The sequence below is a fragment of the Leuresthes tenuis genome, unplaced genomic scaffold (genome assembly GCF_036924035.1).
Source record: "Leuresthes tenuis unplaced genomic scaffold, fLeuTen1.0.hap1 SCAF_16, whole genome shotgun sequence".
Classification (NCBI taxonomy): Eukaryota; Metazoa; Chordata; class Actinopteri; order Atheriniformes; family Atherinopsidae; genus Leuresthes; species Leuresthes tenuis.
In genome coordinates, this window is record NW_027325370.1 from 6488652 (window position 1) to 6510955 (window position 22304).

Consider the following 22304-nt stretch of genomic DNA (forward strand, 5'->3'; position numbering starts at 1 on the left):
TGCTTATTCATTCCGATGTGTCCTTTTACCAGTTTGCCTTTACTTTGCTTAAAAGTAGCTTAATGTGTTTATGGAACTGTTTGCCTGTCATCGTAGAAAGGCTTCCGCCACTTGTGGTAGCCCACAGACACACACACACACACTCCTCTGGACCATGTTAAACATATGTGGCTGCTACGTGCTGAATGTGAGGGCTAATACTGAGGACTGGCACCCATCACACCCTAAAATGACAGCTTCTTTGATGTTAGGCCAGATTACTCAGGTCAGTTAGGGAGCCTGCACAGACAACAAGCTGCATGTTTGTGTGTGTAAGTGTGTGTCTGTGTGTGTAGGATTAGAACTTAAATATAAAACGACGGAGAGAATATATAGTATGTTGACATCAGCCATATATTAAAGTGATTAGACTGTGGAGCCAGAGAGACGAGTGCGGAAACAAACAAGTCGCTGTGTGCTGGTAACACACACTTAACCTATTTGTATGCTTGCTTTCAAGAGCATTGACGCGTCTCTTTGCCTGAGTGCATCTGTGCACCACACAGACCTGCCTTGTATGTGGTCACTCACTTTCAACTAACCATAATCCCTCATCAGGGAGGTATAAGAGTTGATGTACAGCACCTATTAGCCTTAAATTACACCCCCCCCCACCCCCCACCCCCCTACTGGCCTGCTATACCAGCTCCCAGTGCCCCAATAACTGTCAACACTCAGCTCTGGCTTCAGTGTGGCATAACCACTTCAACATTGGCCCTTTATTAAAGCTAGCTGCCTCTAATTAATTACTTTGGCCTTTACACAGTAAAACAGCCATGTATGCCTGCGTCTTTGTCTGTACTCAGCTCCTGTATTACAGAAATTCATTCAGGGCCAAATGGACGTTTGGTAGGGGGCAAGTATGTTGTGCGCGCACCTTAATGTGTTTCATAGCCATTTTTAGGTTCTGCGAGTGCCAGTTTAGGTAATTTTTAAATCACAAATGATCTAATACTGAGGTGGAATGCGAGAGAACAGGACATTGCTTGTTTTCACTTTGGTTTAGCATTAACCGCTTTATGCAAATCGTAACAGAAAACAGCCTGCCCGATTGAAAAGTGCTCCTGCCAGTTGGAGACCTGATAACATCTTAGCTGCAGGCACTACTACTTGCTAAGAGAGAAAGTATAGTTCACAAATGGAAAATAAACCCAGTCTGTAAACACAGGATGGAGAGAACAGGATGCATGACTACCTGAAAAACTGACTGCAAACTGTTATACTGCATACTGATTGTAAATGCATTATTATGGACATAAAGTACATTTTATACTCTGTCAAGTGGTTAAGAAGACAAGTGCATTTCATGATCATAACCTATCTTTTTCAAATACCTGAGGTGTGCCTTATTTTGTTTTATTTATTGTGGTCCTTGTTATAAGATATTTCTTCGTTAATATGACATGTGGTCTGTATAGTATCGCTTCTCTTGTTTTGATGTATTTTGAGTTTTACTGGCTGGAAGACACACCAGCTCACAGACAGCAATTAGAACTAAAATAACACATTAACAAAAATGTTTTTTAATCTGAAATGTCCATGTAATTTAAAAATGTATCAATATTTGAGTCCTAATTATTGGTCATGAAAATATAAACAAATGAGAATTGACCTCTCTGACAAAAAGAGATCCTGTTGGTGTCAGATGTAAACAATTAGTCAGGCTGGTGTGATGATGATTCTTGAAATAAAGAAATGATAAGGAGGTTGAGGAGGAAGAAGGCAACCCTGTGCATTGTTTAAGTTGGGATGTCCAGAGTGTTAAACAATGTTGCTGAGAGTTAACCAAGTCCCTCAACTCGCGGTTTTGTTTCTCTGGGCCTGTCTCATCAATGTGACACACTCATAGAGGAAGACCCACGCACGCATTCACACAGAAAGATAGACAAAAAGGCAGGCACTTTGATTCATTCACACACCCACATGTGCACATGTGTGCTTGTTTTACATCACTGATGTATTGCAATTTGTGTGCTGAAGGATGTATAGAAAATGGAATGAATAAGGCTAATGGCCTATGCATCTGTATTAAGTAGATGGGAAGGGTGGGGTATACGGGAAGGAAGGGAGGAAATGAGAAAAGAGGGATGAGTAGCGAGGTAATCTGTGGCAGGTGGGGGTTATGTGATGATCATTTGGCGCCTGTCAGCCACTAATTGCAGCATATTTAGTGACAGGCCTGTCTTGTTTTTCAAATTATTTCAATGAGCTTATTCATGATGGGTTCCATGGAGATAAAGACACAAGAAAATCTGAGTGTGAATGGAACAGATAATGTGATTATAAAGAATTGTGAAGGGGTCTTTACCTTGCCTCATTTATTTGGTCATACTCAGCTGTCCTCAATGTAAATATACTTTTCTTTACTGATCATTCTCGTCTTTACTTCTGAATTTCTTTTAGCTACTTTTCACAAAGAAAGAACAAAGGGGTATATTGACAAAGGTGAATGAGGAGAGTGACTAAGTGGGACACTGACTAGAAACGAATAGACTTAAAAAAGAACGCTGTTTTTGCAAAACAGGAAAAGGGAAGAGCTGAGTTTACACAAGATGCTGGTAATTTATTGTCAAGCCCTTATGTTCGCACTCACTGTTGTGCAGCATAACACAGCATCCGCGGTGCATGTTTGAGACAGAGTATGGGGTAGTGAATCAGCCAGTGGGAGGAGAGATGAAGTGAGAGACAACAAGAACGAAGGAGGGAAGGAAGGAAAGAGGAAGAAGAAGGAGAGGGAGGGTAAATGAGCTGGCGGGGGTAGAGTGAGAAAAGCAGTGAGTGCTGGAGAGGCAGAGGGAGGAGAGAAGGAGGAGGGGGATGTTGCTGTTGCTGCTGCTGCGACTATTTCTCCTGTCAGTCGGCTGCCGCTTGCCTGGTGAACAGGAGGTCGCACAGAGCAGAAGAAAAGAAGAGGGGGACAGTCAGAAAAAGGCTAGTCAGTTGTTTTTTTGTGGGTCTTGGGGAGCTGCAGACACGTTGTGGACGAGTGGATTTAAGTACTGGACACAGATCTGCAGATCCATGGATTATCAGCAGTGAGTAAGGCTGTCACTCTACTAACCCACACATCATTTTCAGCAGAGGGGTGAACCCACAGTCTCAGACTACAGGGAGTGTGGCTCAGTCATGACCCAGGGGTAAAGAGGGGGCGCAAACCAGACAGTCTTTGTGTCCTTAGATCTTTCTTTGTCCCCTTCCTTCCTCCATTTCTTTCAGTCTGCTTTTGTGTGTATTTCTGAGTGTGTCACTGATGCTGTTGCTTTGCTCTCTGCAGGAGGGATGCTGGAGGCTAATGTGGCTAACATTAGCATGACTGCTAAACCCAGAGAGCTGGACCTTAGGTCTGCAGCTGTCTCCTGCCAGGATACATCAGGTCAGGCCATGGCCTCAAGGAAACCACAGACCAAACCGTCTGCGCTTCCCCAGGGACCTCCACGTCCTTCTGGGTCTGAGCTCAAGGTGTACCGGCCAACCTCTGGATCTATCCCAATTCCAATCCCTAATCCGTCCGGGCTCCGCAAGCAGCGCTCACTTAGCAACCTTTGCGTGCTCACAGATTCTGAGAAGAAACTGCACCTGTATCAGTCTCCGAGATGGAATGATGATACAAGCCGACCTGGCTCAGGGTCCAGTAAAGCAGGCCAGACCAAAACAAGTCAACCAGGTGGTGGGAAACTCCCACTCTCTCGGACACTTTCAAAATCAGAACAGTCACTTTTCCAAGGGAAGTCCAAATCATTTTGTTCCCCGGCTGTGACATCAAACGTGGGAAAGCCAAGTCGAATTCCTGCACCTGGTAAACCAAGGGGACCTTATGCTGAGGTTAAGCCCATCAGCAAGGCCTCTGAGGCTGGCCAGAGTGCAGACACAGACTCCACTGAGCAGCCCTCTAAGGCGAACTCCAATGGAACTTTGAGTACTGGAACCAATGGCAAGAAATCAGGGGAGAAGGGGAAATCTGGAGCTCAGTCAACAGAAGAAAAGAAAGAAAGGAAGGGGACAGAGGGAGAAGACGATAAGGGCTTTCTTAAGGTGGATCCAGAGTTAGTTGTGACGGTTCTGGGAGACCTAGAACAGCTGCTCTTCAGCCAGATGCTGGGTGAGTCTGTTTTGCAATTTTACTCTCCACACCCAGACCATTCTATTCAGCTCTTGCTTGAGCACGAGCATCATTGAATTTTAAATTGATTCAGCTTCTGTTGCAGCAGACCATAACGTCAGTGTTTTTTTTAAGTGCAGTTAACATGGTCTGGAGGCATTTTAAATCTCTGTTTACAAAACATGCTTAATTTAGCTATGTTAGATTGATTTTCATTGTACATATTTGCCTGAAGGTAGATGCGTGTGTGCGTGTGTGTTGTGGAAGTGTGGGGTATGAAGCAGCTGAAGTAAGCATTTCCTGAGACCTGACATGTTTTGTTGTTGATTCATTAGCCAGCAATGGAGCGTTTTGTCCTAGTCTCATCTGACCCACTGCCACAGTGAGCTAGATTTATATTAAGCCATCGAAAAGGTTTCCTTTTCTCCTTTTATTGCAACAATCATGTTGGCATTGAAACATGTTCTAAAATTGAAAGTCTGTATAGACGTGTATGCATGTAAGTCAAATCCGCATGTTTCTGCATGTCCACTGGCTAATGCCAAATTCAGCCATTCGTTAATAAAGGCCGTGTGAGTTGGACTGGTGGGGAGTGTGTTTTCATTCGGTAAATAAAACGGCTGCACATTGAGCCAGGCTCTGGTCACAGTGGGCCACATATTTAGCCTCACACTACCCCTCCTTCAGACCCCCTCACCTCTTCCCTCCTCATCCTCTCCACCTCCATTGATCTCTGGGCCACTAACAGATGGTCACTGTCCACCCCACCCCACCTCCTCCCCCTGTTACCGGGGGCAACGTGTGGGAGGAGAGAAAATCTGAGCGATTGGTGGCATGGACAGGTAGTTTTATACCATGCACACAAACATGTTTTGGTCATTGGGAGGGGATGCACTGGGACACTTAATGCATCCAATGTTTAGCTACTGGGGGTGTATTGTGAGAATGATGACTAAGTTTATGACTAATAGGTCAAACTTTGGTTTAAATCACAACCACATCCATTACTCATTCACACACACAAACGCACCCAATGAGATTCTGTGTCTCACCACTGCTCATTTTCTTCCTATTACTCCCTCTCAGTGGGAGCAGATACCATCAGAGAATATGTTAGACTGGGAGAGAATGGTCCAGCAGGCATAATATCCACCTTGATGGGAGGAAGTCATTTTCTGCCCATCATCAAACCTCTAACCTCCTCCACTCACTGCACTTCTCCTTTCTCTCATCACCAAGGCGCACCATGCAGCGTAGCCCCACATCACTGCAGGGATCACCTTGCCCTTGCAACCCTCTGTGTGTTTGTACCGTACATGCTGTTTTGTGTGCGAGTGGTGTGTATATGTGTGTGACCTTGTTCTGTGTTGGGATGTTGTTGGCCACAGCTTCATCACACAGCCAGGTACAGTGGAAAATAGTAAAATTAGAGACGAGCAAAGGAAAAGGAAAAAAAAACCTGGGCTTTGTTTACAGAGTCAGACAAATGGATTAAGACAGTAAAACCTAAGCCACTATGAGTGGTGCTCAGGTACCAAACAGATTTGTTGCATTTGTCGACCTCAATGATCATTAATAAATTCTTAAATTGCTATGTTGTTGACACGAAAACCACCAGGTGACTAAAACTCTGGACCAGGTAGATTGTGGACTACACTAATGGGAAGACACATGAGTTGCCCTACAGCCTCTCAGATCCCCCCCCCCCCCCCCCCCAAAAAAAAAAAGTAGTGTATAAACAGGATTTTTAAATGCCTGTACACCAGCTCAATCAAGCTGAATAAAGCCTTTCCCAATCCTTGTAGTAGAGGGTTTATCATCAGTGCTCTAAGGGCTAAAACCTACCCATCCAATATACCCTCCCTGCCTTTCAGAGGACAAATGTGTCCCCAGAACAATGTAAAGGGATGGAACTTCACTGTATCCTACAGGCTGTGTTGGACCAGAATTTCTGATAATCAGGACGTTCAGATAATCAAGCTAGTTTACTACTTTTGACCGGACTCCATGCCAGCCCCACACAGCAGGACAGAGAATAAGCTTCCAGCTATCTCAATGGGAGTTGATGATAAAAATCACCCTAATCTCTTTTGGTGGTGTCAGTTTCAGAGTCTCCCTGTGAAACGTTACAATCAAAGAACGTGTGTGTCTGTAAGGATAATACTGAGCTGTGGCTGTTTTTGTTGCTCCCACTGGAGCTTATTTTATGAAAATTTACACCTTCCAACTGGTGCCAAGCTGAGCAGGAGCTGATAAAAAAAACCGAGGTCTACTAGATAGCAATTTTGTGCAGGAGTGAAAACTGATGAAACATTTCCACATTGCACTCAAAAGTCTAGATAGAAAGGGCTTAATTGAAGTAACGACATCCCATGTGTAGAATAGGGGTGTTGTTTTTTTTCTTTTTTCTATTTAAAATGAATGGTTTATAAAAGCCAAAAGAAAAAAAATCCAGCTTGACTTTTTGTAGATTGTCAGATATTGTCTTGAAGTTTTGTCAAATAATTGGCAAAACAGACCAGGCTCATTGCTTGGCATGTGTGAATACCATTGAAAACATTTTCCTTGTCCATTTGGTAGCATTTAAGTATTTCAAATGTGGAGACGGCTTAATGGAAATTTAATCTAGCAGATTTTGAAAGACACGGAGTAATGAACTTCTGAATTGACCAGAGATTGGATTGAAGAAAACTTTTGTCGCTGATATGTTACAAAAGAAAAAGAAAAATCTGTTTTTTTCTTTTTTTAAGTTTGACTTTTCATAATAATGGATTGACTGTTATGAACCCAAGATGAGTAAAAAAGTAAAAGTAATAAGTAGATGACCTTTTATGACAAAATGTAAATGATAAGGACAAATGTTGCAGAGCTCCTGCTTCTTTGCCGCTTGGACCCATAATAATGGTAAAAGCTGGTGTCTTAAATTTCTATCTGGTTTCCCAAGTGAGCAAACATAGCTGTGGGGCCTGGCAGTCAACCACAACTTGCCAGAGGTGTATCACAGAAACCACAGCAGGCGTGGAGCATAGTTGTTTCCCTCTATTTCCGCTTTTGAATTTGCATGTGTCTGTTTCGGAGAGGTTAATAGTAAGTTGCCCTGTAGCTCGCAGCTGTGGGCTCATCCTTTATCATATCTGCCTCTCCATTTCCGATGGGACGTTCAGCTAATTGGGTTGTGCTCCGTGTGCTCTGTCATAGGAAGATAGACGATGGATACTCAGTGGATTTTCATTTCCAGTGATCCACACCTCCTCCTTCTCCCAAATACAGTCCCACCTTCTGGTTTCCTGTGCATATGCAGCACATTATATTACACATATTATAAACATATTGCTAATGCTATGGAAGCCGCGTGTCACATTTTAGCTACAAGGAATAAAACATGTGCTTGTGTTATGTACATGTCCTTTTGTGTGACATCTGGCAACATGCACTGTGACACTGTCCTTTTGAGATTTGCCTGTAGTAATAGACAAAGATAATGAAGAATGCCACTGAGGTTGTATAACTCAAGACCTTCATCTGAGCTTTTGAAGTAGATAACTTTTCTTCCACACACTGTTACTGATGAAAAGAAAAAAAATCCTTAATATTCCAAGGTTAGGATAATTGTCTGCATTATCTACTTAACTGTAATCTGACATACACGTTTAACCACTGGGTGATGAGAAGATTTTTATTGTATTGGCTTTATAGAATTACTTAACGCATGCATCTAATAGGAGCAGCTCAGTACTTGCAAAGGTAATTCCTCTAAATATAGGATGTGTTTTACAATATCTTGTTAGCAGCGATAAAGTTAGGTGTAGACGCAGAAGAAGTTGATGAACTCTACTTGTGAAATTCTGCCAGTAAAATTAATGTATGTGCCTGGCATGTTGTAAATCATATACAATATAGGCTGCAATAGGAATCAATGAACCTCAGATGTGTGCCCCTAATAACCCCTCCTGGTCCCTTCCAGCCCCCGTAATGAGGTGTGTGTGAGAGGGTAAGCTCCCTGAAGCAGTGGTCTTTCCCAGCATGGGGCTGGCACAGTTTAGAGCCAATCCTAGCTAAGACACCAACCAAGCATCCGGATTAAGCCTTGCATTAAGATAATGAGAAGATTCAAACCCCATTCCACTAATCATAGATCTATCAACCTGAAAAAGGCCAGCCATAAAGACTAAAATGAATTAAAGATTAAAGTCATTGGGGCATCTGTTTAGGTCAGAGATTTGGGCATTTGGGGGTGTAGGTTTGAAGATTGGAGATGTGGTGTGTTCTTGATTTTTGCCAAGCTGATTGTCACATGTACTGTAATTCACGAAGAGAACAAACTGTGACTCAGTGGCACATGGATGCTCATTAAAGGAGCCTTGACTACCAATGTGCTTGTTCTTTTAGTTTGACTTTGAATTGTGTGTGTGGGCATGTCTGTGTGGTTGATGGTTTCTTTTGTATCTGCATCAGCTGTCTGTGCAACAATAAACCCTACAGAGTAATCGACAAAGACTGAGACGGAGCACACATGCAACACACACACGTGTGTGTACGAGCCTGTTCAAGGGAACCGAACACTGCTGCAGAAAATAATGTCAAAGCACCGCAGCTTCCTCAGTCCAAAGCGTGCTCACACATGCACAATAAATGTGTGCCACATTCAGTCACTGATACACTCTCCTTTCTACCCTCCCCTATATCCATCCTTTTGACGTTTTTGTATTTTTCACACTCAGTTCCTCCATTGTGATCACAGTGCTGAGTCTCTAATGTGATGCGGGTGCGGTCAGAGCGGCTGTTTCCGCCGCTGGCTTTGATGAGTGAAGGATTCAGGGCAGTCGTCCTTCCACCGAGGAGTTAGTGACAAGCCAAATAAACACAAACGACAAAAGCAAAATGAGGAATAAAGCATCCCTCCAGATCTTTCTCTCTCTCTTCCTCTTCAACTCTGATGTGAGCTGACGGCCAGCAGTGTTCTGTCACCAGTCAGACAGCAGAGAGGATATTTCTGGTACGAGTGTTTGAGGAGGAGGACGGAAGATATCTTTTTAGCATGACAGAGATTGTATTACCAGAAATATTCAAAGATGAAAATGAATTCATAGATAACAATGAATTCATACACAGGGATGCATGCACGATTAAACAGTATTTTTAGAGTTTGTGTGTGCATATGTGTGTTTACAATACATTGTTGTCAGTCTCTAAAGACTTAATGCAGGATCCATTGCATTAGTGCAGTCTGCTTCCTGCCATCCTCCTCTTAAATCATATTACTTACTCAGTGTGTTTTTGTCTCAGCAGTTCTCACACAACAGCACACTCACATATACTACATCTCACTAAAGATCAGGTTATAACGCTGTTACCATCTCATTTCTAATAAACTGTTGTTGATGGCTGTGTTTTGTGATCTTTTTGTCGATGTTTGAAAAGTGCTTACCGAGGAAACTGAATCCCTCACAATCATTCTTGCAGAGAAAATCACGCTCAAATTATTACTGGGTGAAAAATCAAAGTGAGTATGCTCAGGTAATGTGAAGAAATACTTCAGTAACTATCCTCAAATAAGTTTCATTCCTCATTTTATTATTACACTTATTGGTAAGTGTGTCAGTAATAATACTGTAACAGTCGCAACATTTTTCTCTGCTAATCTCACAAGGTAACAATTAACTTAAATTCAGTATCTTATACTTGCAATGTAAGATTGCATGTGAGAGGGTGATGAAGACTAGAAAGGGTTAATGCAGGCCATCTTCTGATGAGGAATACTCAGAACTATTCTATTTCTGTTCTATTTGTGTTTTCCTGTTATGAAAGCTTGCAGATAAAAGTGTCCATTGTTACGGATGTGTCTCTGATGTTCTAGTTTTTTAGGGAGTCAGTATTAGTTATGCACACACATACAGATCTGAATAAGTCTTGGGACTGTTTTGTGATTAACTTACACCATTGACAGTTACAGCAGTGCTGTCACAACATGCAATTATCAATTTGTCTCTTACAGTTTTTTTTTTTAAGCAATTGGATTTAGATAAATTGTATCGGTACATTTTGCTTTGGTGTTAACTACAAGAAGGAACAACTTACATAATGAATCTTTCCAGGGGCTTTTAATGATATATAGATCTATGTGTGTGAATATATAGAGCGATAGATAGATGATAGTAGTAGATGCTTGCTTTTATCCAGCAAAAATGTCCGTTCAAATTTTAATGAATGATGGTTCTTGATACAGTGTCATCTGAGGATTGGGAAATCACTGGTGTTCAACTGAGACGTATACCCTTGCTCTTTTCTAAGTTGCTTGAATTGTTTTATGAGACTATCAACCGTAAATGGAGAAATCCCTGCCAAACCTTGATCCTCAAAGACTCTAATTTAGGTTTATACCTTCACAAAGTTACCCAGGCCTTGCAGAGGGCAATTTTTTTCAAAGCAGATGTGCAGATGTGCTGTCCTAAAAAAAAAAGCTAACAGCACATAGGCTCTGGCAATGACACAATGAATTGATCAAATACTGTTTGGTTGAGAGGTTGCTTAAGCCGGCTAGAGCCGGAAGACGCTGACAACCCCGAATTTCATGACAAAGAGGACGAAGGGCCAAAAACCATAAATAGTAGCACAGGTCAAAAGTACAGCTGTACTGGACAATCTTCATTATCATAATATTTAGTTTCAGCATATCAAAAAGTAGATCCTTGTCCACTTTAATTGTTATTTCCATAGCAAAGTAAAGCTTAAGGACCAACAACAGCACTAACATAACTAAGAGCATCCCACTGCTCTGGTTATTTCACATATTTATGAAACTGCCCCCCAACAGCAGCAAAACACTATAAAAAGCTTGAGTTTTTGAGGAATTAATGAGGAGCGTACAATGAACTATGTTCTACACTTCATCCTTTTGTACCAAATGATTGTATGCAATTTATGCATGTATAATGAATACATCTTTAGAGTTGGTATGTCAAAATCATAATGAAAGGAGAAGCACTTTACATCCTATAGTTAAATTGTCTTCATGTGTTCCATTAGCTGCATTTTGTAAGATTTTATTGGAGACACTGACTTGCTGTCATCAGTTGCACTGTTTCCCCAAAACACCTCATTAACAGTCCAGCCTCTGCACACAGAGTGCAGCCTCTGTGTCAGACATGTGCGAGTGGAGCTGCAGCTGGGTTTAAGCACATTGTAAAATACAGTTCCACAGGAAACAACCTTCTTGAACAAAAATACACCCAAACATTGCCACAAATTATGGTCTGCCTTGGCTCGTTGCTGGATTTGTTTAATATGTGTGTGAGCATGGATGTGTGACACAATCTGTATTTAGAATTGTTTTATTTAGAGTCAAGCTGAAAGTTTTCAACTATACGCAGGAAGTAAAAGGAGATGTGTCACATTTCCGACGATTGCTTAACACACAAACACACATTAATCCATCCAAAGAGGATAGTGCTTCTCCTCCAGGTGATGATATTTTGACAACCTCATCTGCATACCATGTGTGCTTATATTTAGCACGTGTGTTTAACATTGTTCACTCCTTTTCTTTTTTGGTCTGAAAGGATCACTGCTGCAGCTCAGCAAAGAGGAAGACATACATGCATATCCCTCTTTGCGTTTGGAAGTTTAATCAGGGTTAGAGATGAAATATTCTTTCTGCATTACATTGATGAGGTCTCAACCTTCGACTTTGAGAAAGTAAACTTATCTCAAGTCACTTGAAGCCTTTTTATCTTATCCCCCAATAAGCGGATAGCACTGTGACTTTTAAGCAGATAGAGCTGTAGTTAAGGAGATATGCTGAGTGTGTCTGTGTGTGTATATTTGTGTTTGTGTCAACATTCAGAAAGCCAGGTTTTGGTAGTGAGGCAATCTGAGCTAAGAGGATTTGAAGTTTGAAGGTTTTAACTGAGTTTTAGTTGCTGCACCTATAATTCTGGATCTGTAACTGTCCACCACTCTGCAACTGTGTTTCTGAGGCAACCACTACTTTGTTCAACCTCCTGCATAAGGATTTCCAATTTTGAATGGATTTCACAGTCACAACCAGAACTACTGTGAGCAGTGTTTTCTCCCTCTTGCAAATATGCATTGACACGCCTAATCGTTTTGTCATGGGAAGACCACTACATAATTTATAGCATTTGAACCAACAACTGCTCACATCTGATGTACACTAATACAATCATGTGCTCTTACATGATCATTAACCATTAATTTTGCCTATTTGATGTGATCCTCAAGTGCTTTGATATCCTGTTGCGAAATTGCGGTGAAGCAGATGAAGCAGTTGAATTTCAGTGTGTGTTTATACGTGGATGCACATTTGGGTGCCTAAGCGTGTGTTTGTCTGCCCTGTCCAGATGTGCAGGAATGGCTGTATGTTGTAATGCTTCCTGTTTTTGCAAACTGTCTTAGGTCAGCTGAGGGCTGTGATGCTAGGCTCAGTGGAGTCAAAGCACAGAGAAAGAGAGAGGACAGGAATCATTAATAAAACTAACCTGCACTAAACAGAATACAAGTAGAAATCCATTTTTGAATTCAAACGTATATCACGGCTATGATGTGCGCTACATTTGTTTCCATGTTTAGACAGCATTCGGTAAAGTTAACTCAATAAAAAAAGCTACAAATGTTTTACAAGCATTCTGTTTGTATGGTTCTTGCATGTCACTTGTCAGGAATGCTGAAATGATTGTGTCTGCAGTAGACAAACAGCCTCTCTGAACTATTTTAAAGACCTACATCACTGGAGGTACAGGTGTTGTACCAGCCACAGCAATCTGTCATGCAATAAGGCTGCTGTAGCCTGAGGACGGTTGTGGTGACACTAACATATGTGCACACATGTGGACAGGACAGGGACAGATGAACTCCGGAGGGAAGGAGGAAAAGAATAGAAATGGGGGTCATTTCTCAAACCTTCATTCATATTCCACATATTATCTGTGATGAGGATACACGTTCATGTCCTCATATGAAGAAGGATAAGAGGTTACTACACAAGCATATCCACACGCAAAATGGCAGACTGCTCTTGCAAGGACAGACCCATTAGCGTATCTTTGGGGAGTTTGTTGGTTTCTAATGGAGAGGAGAGTCAAGTGAGCCCAGAGGAAACCAAGTGGACAGCAGTTTCAACCTTTTATATTCCCACATACCCTGTCTGTTGGCTACATCATGCAGTATTCTTACCACTTCCCTCAATCTTGCCATCATAAATTGGAATCTGAATACTCAAACCAGCATTTATCTCAATATTATTAATTCCATGTGAGTTCATCTCCCTTTTCTGTTGAATACACCGTTGTTTCTTCCTGATGACACAGCACCAATATAGCAATTTATTTTGAATCAGTCATATATATGCTGCCCTGCTGCTGTTAAAAGAGACAAAAAAGCAGAAAATGGTCTCCAAAAAACTTTTAAAGTCTATAAAGCGCTGTGTAAACATCTGGCTTTTCTGTCTTTAGCATTTAAAAACAAGCTCCTTAACATGGCTGCCAATTCGAAAACCAGCTAGGGTTTTTAATGGGCTTTTGACCTCACCACACACAGCAAACGAGACAGGCAGAGCTTTTTGTATCCATTTGACATTTACGTTGACTGGCCATCTGAGATGTTGTTGTGATGCAGTAGGAATTATATAATATTCCAAAATAAAATGCCTACTGACTTTCCCCTAGTAAAATAGCTCTCCTTTTCTTCAGGCGTTTCTTCAGTTTATTTAGTCTGTTTTTGTGTAGGAGCAGACTACCATCAGAATGCAGAGATAGCCCTTTAGATTCAGCGTCTGCATGCACTTACAACAGCACTCTCACCCCAGTATGCTGACTCTCATTTGTCTGAGAGTCTGAGTGGGCCATTATGAGAGGCGCCCCAGCTGGTTTCATAGCCTCTTCAGAGTGTGTTCACGTATGTGTCCCGAGGAGGCAGGTGGAGGTATTGTCCCAACAGATCCACACAAATATTCATACACACACAGGGACACACTCGGTTTTGCCCAGATCTATGTAATTCATCTGTACCTCAGGGGAGCTGCCAGGACTGACAGGGATATTTGCATCCCTAATCTCACCCCCTCCTCACACACACATGCCAGCTGCGACCACCAGAGTCAGGGCAGAGGCGGGACAGGAAGTCTTTCAAAGACATGTGTTCACATACACACACACACGCACACACACGCTTGCTTACACACTATAACACCAACCGTATCTAATCAATTTGACGCCATTGTTAAACAAAGCTCCTGTTTAGGGTAATTAAAATCACCCAATTAAAGCCTGTATGGGTGTGTTAGACTTTGTGTGTGTTAGAAGTTCTTTCTTTGTTCCTTTGTATGACCAAACATGAACATTTTTAAAGCTGAAAAGGGGCTCTTGACAGCCAGATTTTCTACAATGTGCACCAGCACGTCTCATATGAGCACCTCCCACTGAACAAAGATGCTCGGATTTTGTCAATTATTTTTTTTATTGTCTTCAAACATTTGCAATGTGTCTGTGGATGTGTGTGTGAGCTGCAGGTTTGCATCACAATGACTTCATCGTCGCCTTTGTTCCGCCTGTCCCTGGGGCTGCCTAATCAATTGTGTTTGTGGCCTTTCTTTTTGGGAGAAATCAATTCAGTTTTATGAGTTTGGCTTAGTGTAAGTGTCTCAGTGTGTATATATGTGTTTGAATGTGAGTAGACCAACCATTCATATACAAAAGTGTGTATGCTTTTAGTCTGCAGCTGTTGTTGAGATTGACACTTTTGCAGTTCATGATTTGCCCTCCTTGCTCATTAGGATGACCTCTCCCTCTTCACCTTCTCACTAGCCATCTGGGCTTCTTCATGGGAGTGTTCCATGGGAAAAGTATTTGTTTGTGTGTAAGTCGATTAGTTTCAACAGCTACAGCCTGTTTACTGTAACATATTTGCAAAAATCCATTGACAGTTAGCAAGTGAGTTATGCATTCTCAAAGACTGATGAATTAAACTAGTTTGATTTGAGCACTTCCAGGGTCTTAAAAGCACCCTTAATTTCTTTTTTTGTTATTTGACTACATCCCTTCATTAAGTTAATCTCGTGCAGAGCTTATTTGGGAGTCAGCTGGGCTGTTGTAATGGTCAATCGAACTCAACCTCAGGGGTAAATAGACCGCCCCATATCTGACCACCACAACACGTTTATTGTCACCCTCTCATCACATATAAGTACACTCCAGAGAGTTGAGAAGAGCAGGGGTTGAAGGTCATATGACACAGCCTAGGTGTCTAAATGTTAATATGTGTGTATTTTTCTTGGTTCCCGGTGTGATATCAACTAAATATGAGCGCATAGCAATGAGAATTTGTGTAGAAGGAACACACTTGGAAGTAGTTAAATAGATTATTGTATAAAACTGTAAACCAACCCCAATTTGATTTTAGGAAATGCCTCAGTGTTGATGCTGCATCACTCGGTACACGCTCACATATATGAATATGAAACAGCAGTGTGGCTGCACGGCTCAGCGTGAATCTCCATGGCTCAATCTGAGCAGACTGCAGCTTATTTTGGAGGGGTGACACAGATGCCAATGTGTCCCTTAGTGGATTTAAGTGAGATCAACTTTTGGTTTATTCGCCTGCTGAGCAAGCAGAGGGTGAAGGGGCACAGTGCAATCAGCGGGCAATGTGACTGAAGGGTGGTTGGGGAGCAGGAAAAGTGGGATACATTCATCCAGGAAGAAAGAGATAGCGTGCCTGACTGTGCACTGACTGAATACTGCCGGAGAGTTAGGCCAACATGGGCTTAAAGTTCTTTTCTGTTACTTTGTCTGTCTGCTTCATATTTAATTTACTTTTCTGCTGTCATCTGGAAAAGTATCTGTGCTTTTACTACAATTTCATTGTCTTTTAGAAGGGATTTGTTTTTTACTTCCATCATTTTGTTTCCCTGCTGTAGGATTTTTTTTTGGGGGGGGGGTTGTTTTGATGATTAATCCTAGATTTTGGCTGCAGGGTGAAAGGATTGAATATGAGGTCAGCTTTTGGCATAAGCAGTAGAGACAAGTTCCCTTAACATCATAGGATATTTTGTACTTTGTTGTATTTCCTTACAGCCCATGTCCAACTGCACATCTGTGATGAAAAATGCGTAAGGAAGTAGTTTGTGTTTTTGCTCTAATTATGTAACAGGATTATTTTTGTTTGTGTGTGTGCGCTCCTGCAGACCCAGAATCCCAGAGGAAAAGGACCGTGAAAAATGTTCTGGACCTACGACAGAACCTGGAGGAAACCATGACCAGCCTGAGAGGGGTTCAACTTAGCCACAGGTCAGCCACTCACACACATACACACAAACACGCGCAGGATCGAGTAGGTAGAAACAAACAAAAGACATGCACACAAGAGAAAAATGAGCAGCAGTCAACATGATTCTTATTGACACTGCTAACAGAGTGTGGGGTGTGGTGGTTAACTGCCTGCGGTAGCTCAGATCAATATCAGCATCCCTGTTAGACCAGTTGCTGATACTCTGTCACTCTCCACATTCTCTGGTCCTTCTTTGCCTGTTTAATACAGAACTGAGGCAGTATTAGCTGACCTCAAAGCCAGCCCTACTAGGAAGAAATGATGGCCTGATTGATTGCACCTAAGCGTGTTTTACTTCCTGGTCTGGTTTTGGTCATGTTCCGCATGTCTTCAGATTTTGTCCTTGAGAGCTTCCCTCCCGTCTGTCTGTATATGCGTCCCCTGCTAAGTGTCCTACCGCTGTCCCTCAGTGGGCGCTCTTCATACAAAGAGCAGTTGAGCAGATGGTTCCCTGCTGGAATACATTTCCTTTGCCATTCGTACATTTTTGTACTGTAATAACCTTGAGTCAGTACGACATCATTTGCTTTGAGGCCTACATCCTGACTGTGGAAGTTTCATGTGCAAACAGGATGCCAAATATCCTGTGGTAAACAAGTGTTTCGAGTGGGGGGTTTGCATGAATTAAACAAATGGATTTTCAAAAGTTAAAAGCTAATTGTTTTGTTTTTTATCTGTAATCTTGTATGTTTACAACAAACAGAAAACATAGAAAAATACGTAGAAACAACATGGCTAGAAACCTCTTTTAACCTACCTACACTTCCCACTGTATCTGTCTGTTTTTGTTTTTTTTTTACCAATGAAGCATTTTATTCAGAAATATCTTCATTGTTGGCTTTTGTGAAGATGATTCTGCATCCTGCAGACAAGATTCATTTGAATTCAGCTGGAAAATGCTTGCACTGTTGCACAGTTTCATAGCTTGTAACTTGCTAATTCTCGTCATTCTCAGTCCAGACGTTAAGTAGCGCTCTACTGTACTGCTTTGGAAGAGGGAGCGCTTGGTGATGTTGGTGATGCTGATATGTGTCGACACATGCAAATTGCTGTGCAGTTTCAAGCTCAGTGTGGAGCAACATGAAGGCATGTTTGCTGACAGGAAGTAAATCATAAAAATATGTTGCTTGCATGTCTAGAAATATCCAAAAACATGCTTCACGAATCTACACACACACACAAGCACAACCCAAAGAATCCCCAAGCCCTTTGAAAATCAGTATAAAATTTTTCAGAAAGGAGAGGATAGGTGGTGGGCAAGGGAGGAGGGATGATTGGGTGGAGGAAGCAGATCCTAAGATTTTCTCAGGAAATAACAGACATTCACTTCCTGTCTGTTTGAATCTTGCCCAACCTTTTCAGCTATTTAGGGGAAGCACCTTGAAAACAAATTCTTCATCACCTTAAACAGGGATTTTTTCTCATTCCATAGCTGTGTCGAGGGGACCATGTGCTACGACAGTGATGAAGCGGCTGCCTTCTCAATTTCTAGTCTCTCAAATCGGTCCTCTCCGCTGTCATGGCGTCATGGTCAAGCTAGTCCCCGTCTGCAGGCCGGTGAAGCTCCATCAACAGGTAACGCCCCATTGGACGTTCCCCTACGGATCAGCCACACTTCACATATTCACCTCATCGAAGACCTGGATGACTCGGATCCATCCCTCTTGAAAGCAGATTACCTCAGTGATAGCGACCTTGGTGGGAAAAGCCCACACGATGACGATGATGATGAGGATGATGATGATGATGATATTGATGGTCTGGGAAATGGGTGAGTCTTTTTTTCTTTTATTTGAAAAGCCCATGTTTGGATCCCTTCGTCAGTAACCTGATTATGAATATCTTATAACTTGTGTAGAAAACAGGACATGTATGTTTCATGTGTCTTGGCCTTTCGTGTGAGGTGAGTCCTGCCACCTGCCAATGACCCCACAGCTGCAGTCAGGCCTATGAGTTAGTGGTTTGCCAGTCTTCATCAGACACTCTATGACAAGCCCCCCTCATGGTATATGCCTGCCAGCTGTAGCTTTCTGTGTGCTGCTTTTTTGCTGTAGTCACAAAGCTTCCCTCTGGCAGAGCAGGGCAGTGACCATTATTGAGCTCCTTTGCAGAGATCATCCCAATCATTCAGCTGCAAACTTGCTGGCTTTGCCAGCAGGCTTCCATGTGGAGGACCCCTTACAATGTTGGCTCACCAGAACTTGCTGGCAGAACTAGAATGCAGATGTCTTTGAAAAAACTTGTAACTTAATCTGCACAGCCAGTGAAGGATCAGTCCAAGCTGGCGTAACGTCAGAATGATTTTTGTTTTAAATTAGCCATCCATTGAATCAAAGGATTGAAAGTTGAGCTCACTTCAGAAAACAAAACATGAGCTGTTTTATCTTTAGAAATGTTCATCAGCATCTTGGCTGTGTTGTGTAATGGTTGTGTTTTTGTTCCAATGTTTCCATAGCAGCAGAAACTAAATGTCTCACAAGAGGAGGGTTATGCTCAACTTGTTGCCTGTTAAATAATGGATTAGTGAAGAATAATCCCATGTGATCTTTCTGGGTGTTATTGGTGACAATAACATGAAAACCTTAAGATATTGTGTCTGAGTGAGCATTAGCTGTTTGCTCTGTGGCAGCTGAATCACAGGAACAGGTCATAAGAACAAGAATGAGCATGACTGTAACTTTGGTCATGATCAAATTGTTATTTATCATTACTTTGTGAAGAAGAGTGACTAGATTCCCACTGTACGCAACAGATTAGATTAGGTTTAAAATCTATTGGAAGTATGACTAAAGCTGTGTTCCTTGGAAACTCTTGAGGACTTGCAGCTCTTGCACAAAAATAAGGAGATATGACACAATTTCAGTTCAGATGAAGACACAGCATCATGTTTCACTGACCAGCTCTGAGCACATTGTACAAAAACATGTGATCTCACCTTAACAAGGATGTTGGATGTGTGTATGACTGACTGTGCATGTAACAAAGCTAAAAAAAAAAAAACTGCCCTGGCCACAGCTTGACATCTCCATGGTTACCACAAAAATGCACCCCCAGTCACCAGGAAATCAATTGCAGCACAATTCAAATCCCTGTAGTGTTACTGTGTTTCAGGTCACAGTTGCTGTTAGGGGTTAATCAGGTTTATATTACACTATGTGTGAGAAAGCAAAAAGAGAAGGCAGCATTTTCTGACAGATCAAAGAAAAACACTGCAGAGAGCTAGCAAAGAACAGGGAAACCCATCCATTTGTGTCTGCTAGCTCGGCTTAAGAAAAAATATGACTAGAGAATGTCAAGATGGTGATGTCTCAGTCGGATGTTGTCACAGTTTAGATTGTAGACCTGAAACTAATCATCAAACCCATATCTTACGTTGCATCAATTTTCATTGGACTTTAGGTTACGTATATTTAATTGTTTTTAATTAATTTCTTTTTTTTGTTTTCTTTTACATTCTCAGGAATGTAAAAGCTTGTACTACAAAGCTGATGTTTCCTTACCACTAGAGGGCAGAGCAGTGCTGCTGTTCCCTCATTCTCTGCTGCTCCCTCCACCCAGACTACTCAGTCTATGCCTCCACCCTGCAGAATTCCTCTCCTTCGTCGCATAATTTATTACACATCCCAATTTATAATGCATACAGGCACTACCAGTGTCATACACAGGTCACAGTACACTACCATACCCCATCCCAGCATGTATAATACATAGGATTTACACATTATGCATAACAAACATTCTTCGTTGGGGTTGTGTATCTCTCATCTCTTTGTTCTGGTAAGGGAAATTTGATGAAGGGGAAATTTGTATGATTAAACACTAGTTTCCCTATGAACACATGCGGATCTGTATGGTTTCCCTGTTTACTCAGTGTGACTCACTTGATTTAAGACATGACTCACTCATATACAAAGGTGAACTTACCATGACTATACCATGACCGTACTGCGCACAGACCCTACATACTCATACACACACCCTGAGTCATGATCCTCGGTGTCAGCTATCGATTTCCTGTGCTTTTCTAGCCAGGGCCTCTACTTATCTGATGAGTTCTACCTCCATCTGGATCCACATCATTCTTACCAGGAAATGGCAAGAGGGGCGACCCTAACCCTCAGTGTGTGCACGTGTGTGTACTTAAATTGGGAGTGGTCCCATTTAGGTTATAGAGTTACTGTACACTATAAATATAATAAAAATGTGTTCAGATCATATTCTCTAGTAAAAAAGGGTTGGAAACAACTGCCTCAGTCTTAACTGCATAATATATTTTGAGAGCTTATTTCATTGTTCATTTTATGAAAGTATACATTTCTTAAATGTAACTAAAGCTGTAAAGCAGGGAGTTTAGTACCTAAAGAAGTCTTAATGAACAATGAGTTAATTTTATGCTTTGCCAAAAGTGTTTTACTCTCCAGATGTCTTTGAAATAAACCACAAAGCAAATATACCGTGCTCATAGATTAAGCATGTAGCCACCTTGACTGAAACAAAAAGTCTAAATACAGTAAATGACTCAACCCATATGGTTTAACGGAGAGTATTGATTGAAACTTTACTATTAAAGTTGTGATAATGGGCTCTACACACACACACACACACACACACGTGTCAGCAGTTACATGAGTGCATAGCTTGCTTTCTGCCTCGCTGGATGCTGACCCTTTAACTTATGGATGGAAGAGCACCAGTCCTCAACACCCTCCCATTAGTAAACGTACAGTCGCTATAGTAACGCTGCAAGACAAGCGGCTTCACTGCACTAAGTGCCTGAATTATGAAAACATTTGTTGTGGAACGGGGCAAACACACGCATGCACAGCTCCCTGAAGCGTTTCAGAGTCTGCTGGATGTGTGTTTTGATTTGGTGCCGTGTGCTTTCTAGAAAAACAGAACTGAGCTGGTTTCTTTTAAGTGTCAGTCCTGCACTGTACGGGAAGGGAAACAGCAAAGAGCTTGTTTTGATAGAGAAGTAATATGTTTTGAAAGTAAATGATGCCTGAAATAGGTTAAGATGTCATCAGTGCTTACTTCAGCCTCATGACTAAATGTTTGGTCTTACCAGAGTTTTGGAGGAGGCCCTTATCTGATGGTTAGCTCGATAATGAAGCACTTTTAGATAGGTGTAACTTAACGGACCTTATCATTATTACTAAATCTTACCTTTAGTGGAGCAGGTGCTTATAAAGACTGTTGATGAAGACCATATTCCTCTGAATGTGTGTGTGTGTGTGTGTGTGTGTGTGTGTGTGTGTGTATAAGAGCGGGCTATTCTCTTCAGGTTAAGTTCAGTCCTCCTGTGCCCTGACTCCACCTAGTGGTCAACAACAAGACTCTCACACACGTGTACGTACTGAAATTATAATTCAGTCGAACAGTTGTGATTAATGAACTCTTCTTACCGGTGATACTAGTTCACTCTCTCACTTTGGAATTTTTTCCCAAGTGATTTTCACTGAAAGCATGTAGATTTTCCCTCTTCCCAGATCTTTACACTGTGATTCATGCTGCAGTCAAGTTACAGACCCACACCCCAAATTAATAGCACAGCCTGGTGTCCCTCCTCAAATGTTCCGATAACAGGGGCTGTGATCAAAGTGTGACCTTATGAAGTGTGGTGGATGAAGCGCAGAAAATGCTGAACAATTTTAGAGACAGGCCCAAATGTGTGTATAATTCAGTGAACATCTATGTCTAACTATCTACCGTGTGCTTACTTGTGTTGGGTTTGTGCCGTGAAAGCTGAAGAGGTTAAAGGTGAGATGTGTCCATAAACAAGAAAATATGACTTTCAATGGTCTTCAAGGCAGATTTATGGACA

General features: G+C 41.8%; 1 protein-coding gene across 9 annotated transcripts in view; it reads left to right on the forward strand.

Moving 5' to 3' along the window:
• The window catches only part of nav1a (neuron navigator 1a), an 82718-nt gene that overhangs the window by 14018 nt on the left and 46396 nt on the right, over positions 1-22304 (forward strand). For 8 of the 9 annotated variants that reach the window (XM_072367914.1, XM_072367915.1, XM_072367916.1 and 5 more), the window contains exons 5-7: positions 3314-4138; positions 16338-16440; positions 17913-18251. In XM_072367914.1, coding sequence (XP_072224015.1) covers positions 3314-4138; positions 16338-16440; positions 17913-18251 — 1267 coding nt within the window. Of the gene's footprint in view, positions 1-2842; positions 3075-3313; positions 4139-16337; positions 16441-17912; positions 18252-22304 lie in introns of those variants that run through there. The other variant, XM_072367922.1, reaches the window with a different exon arrangement.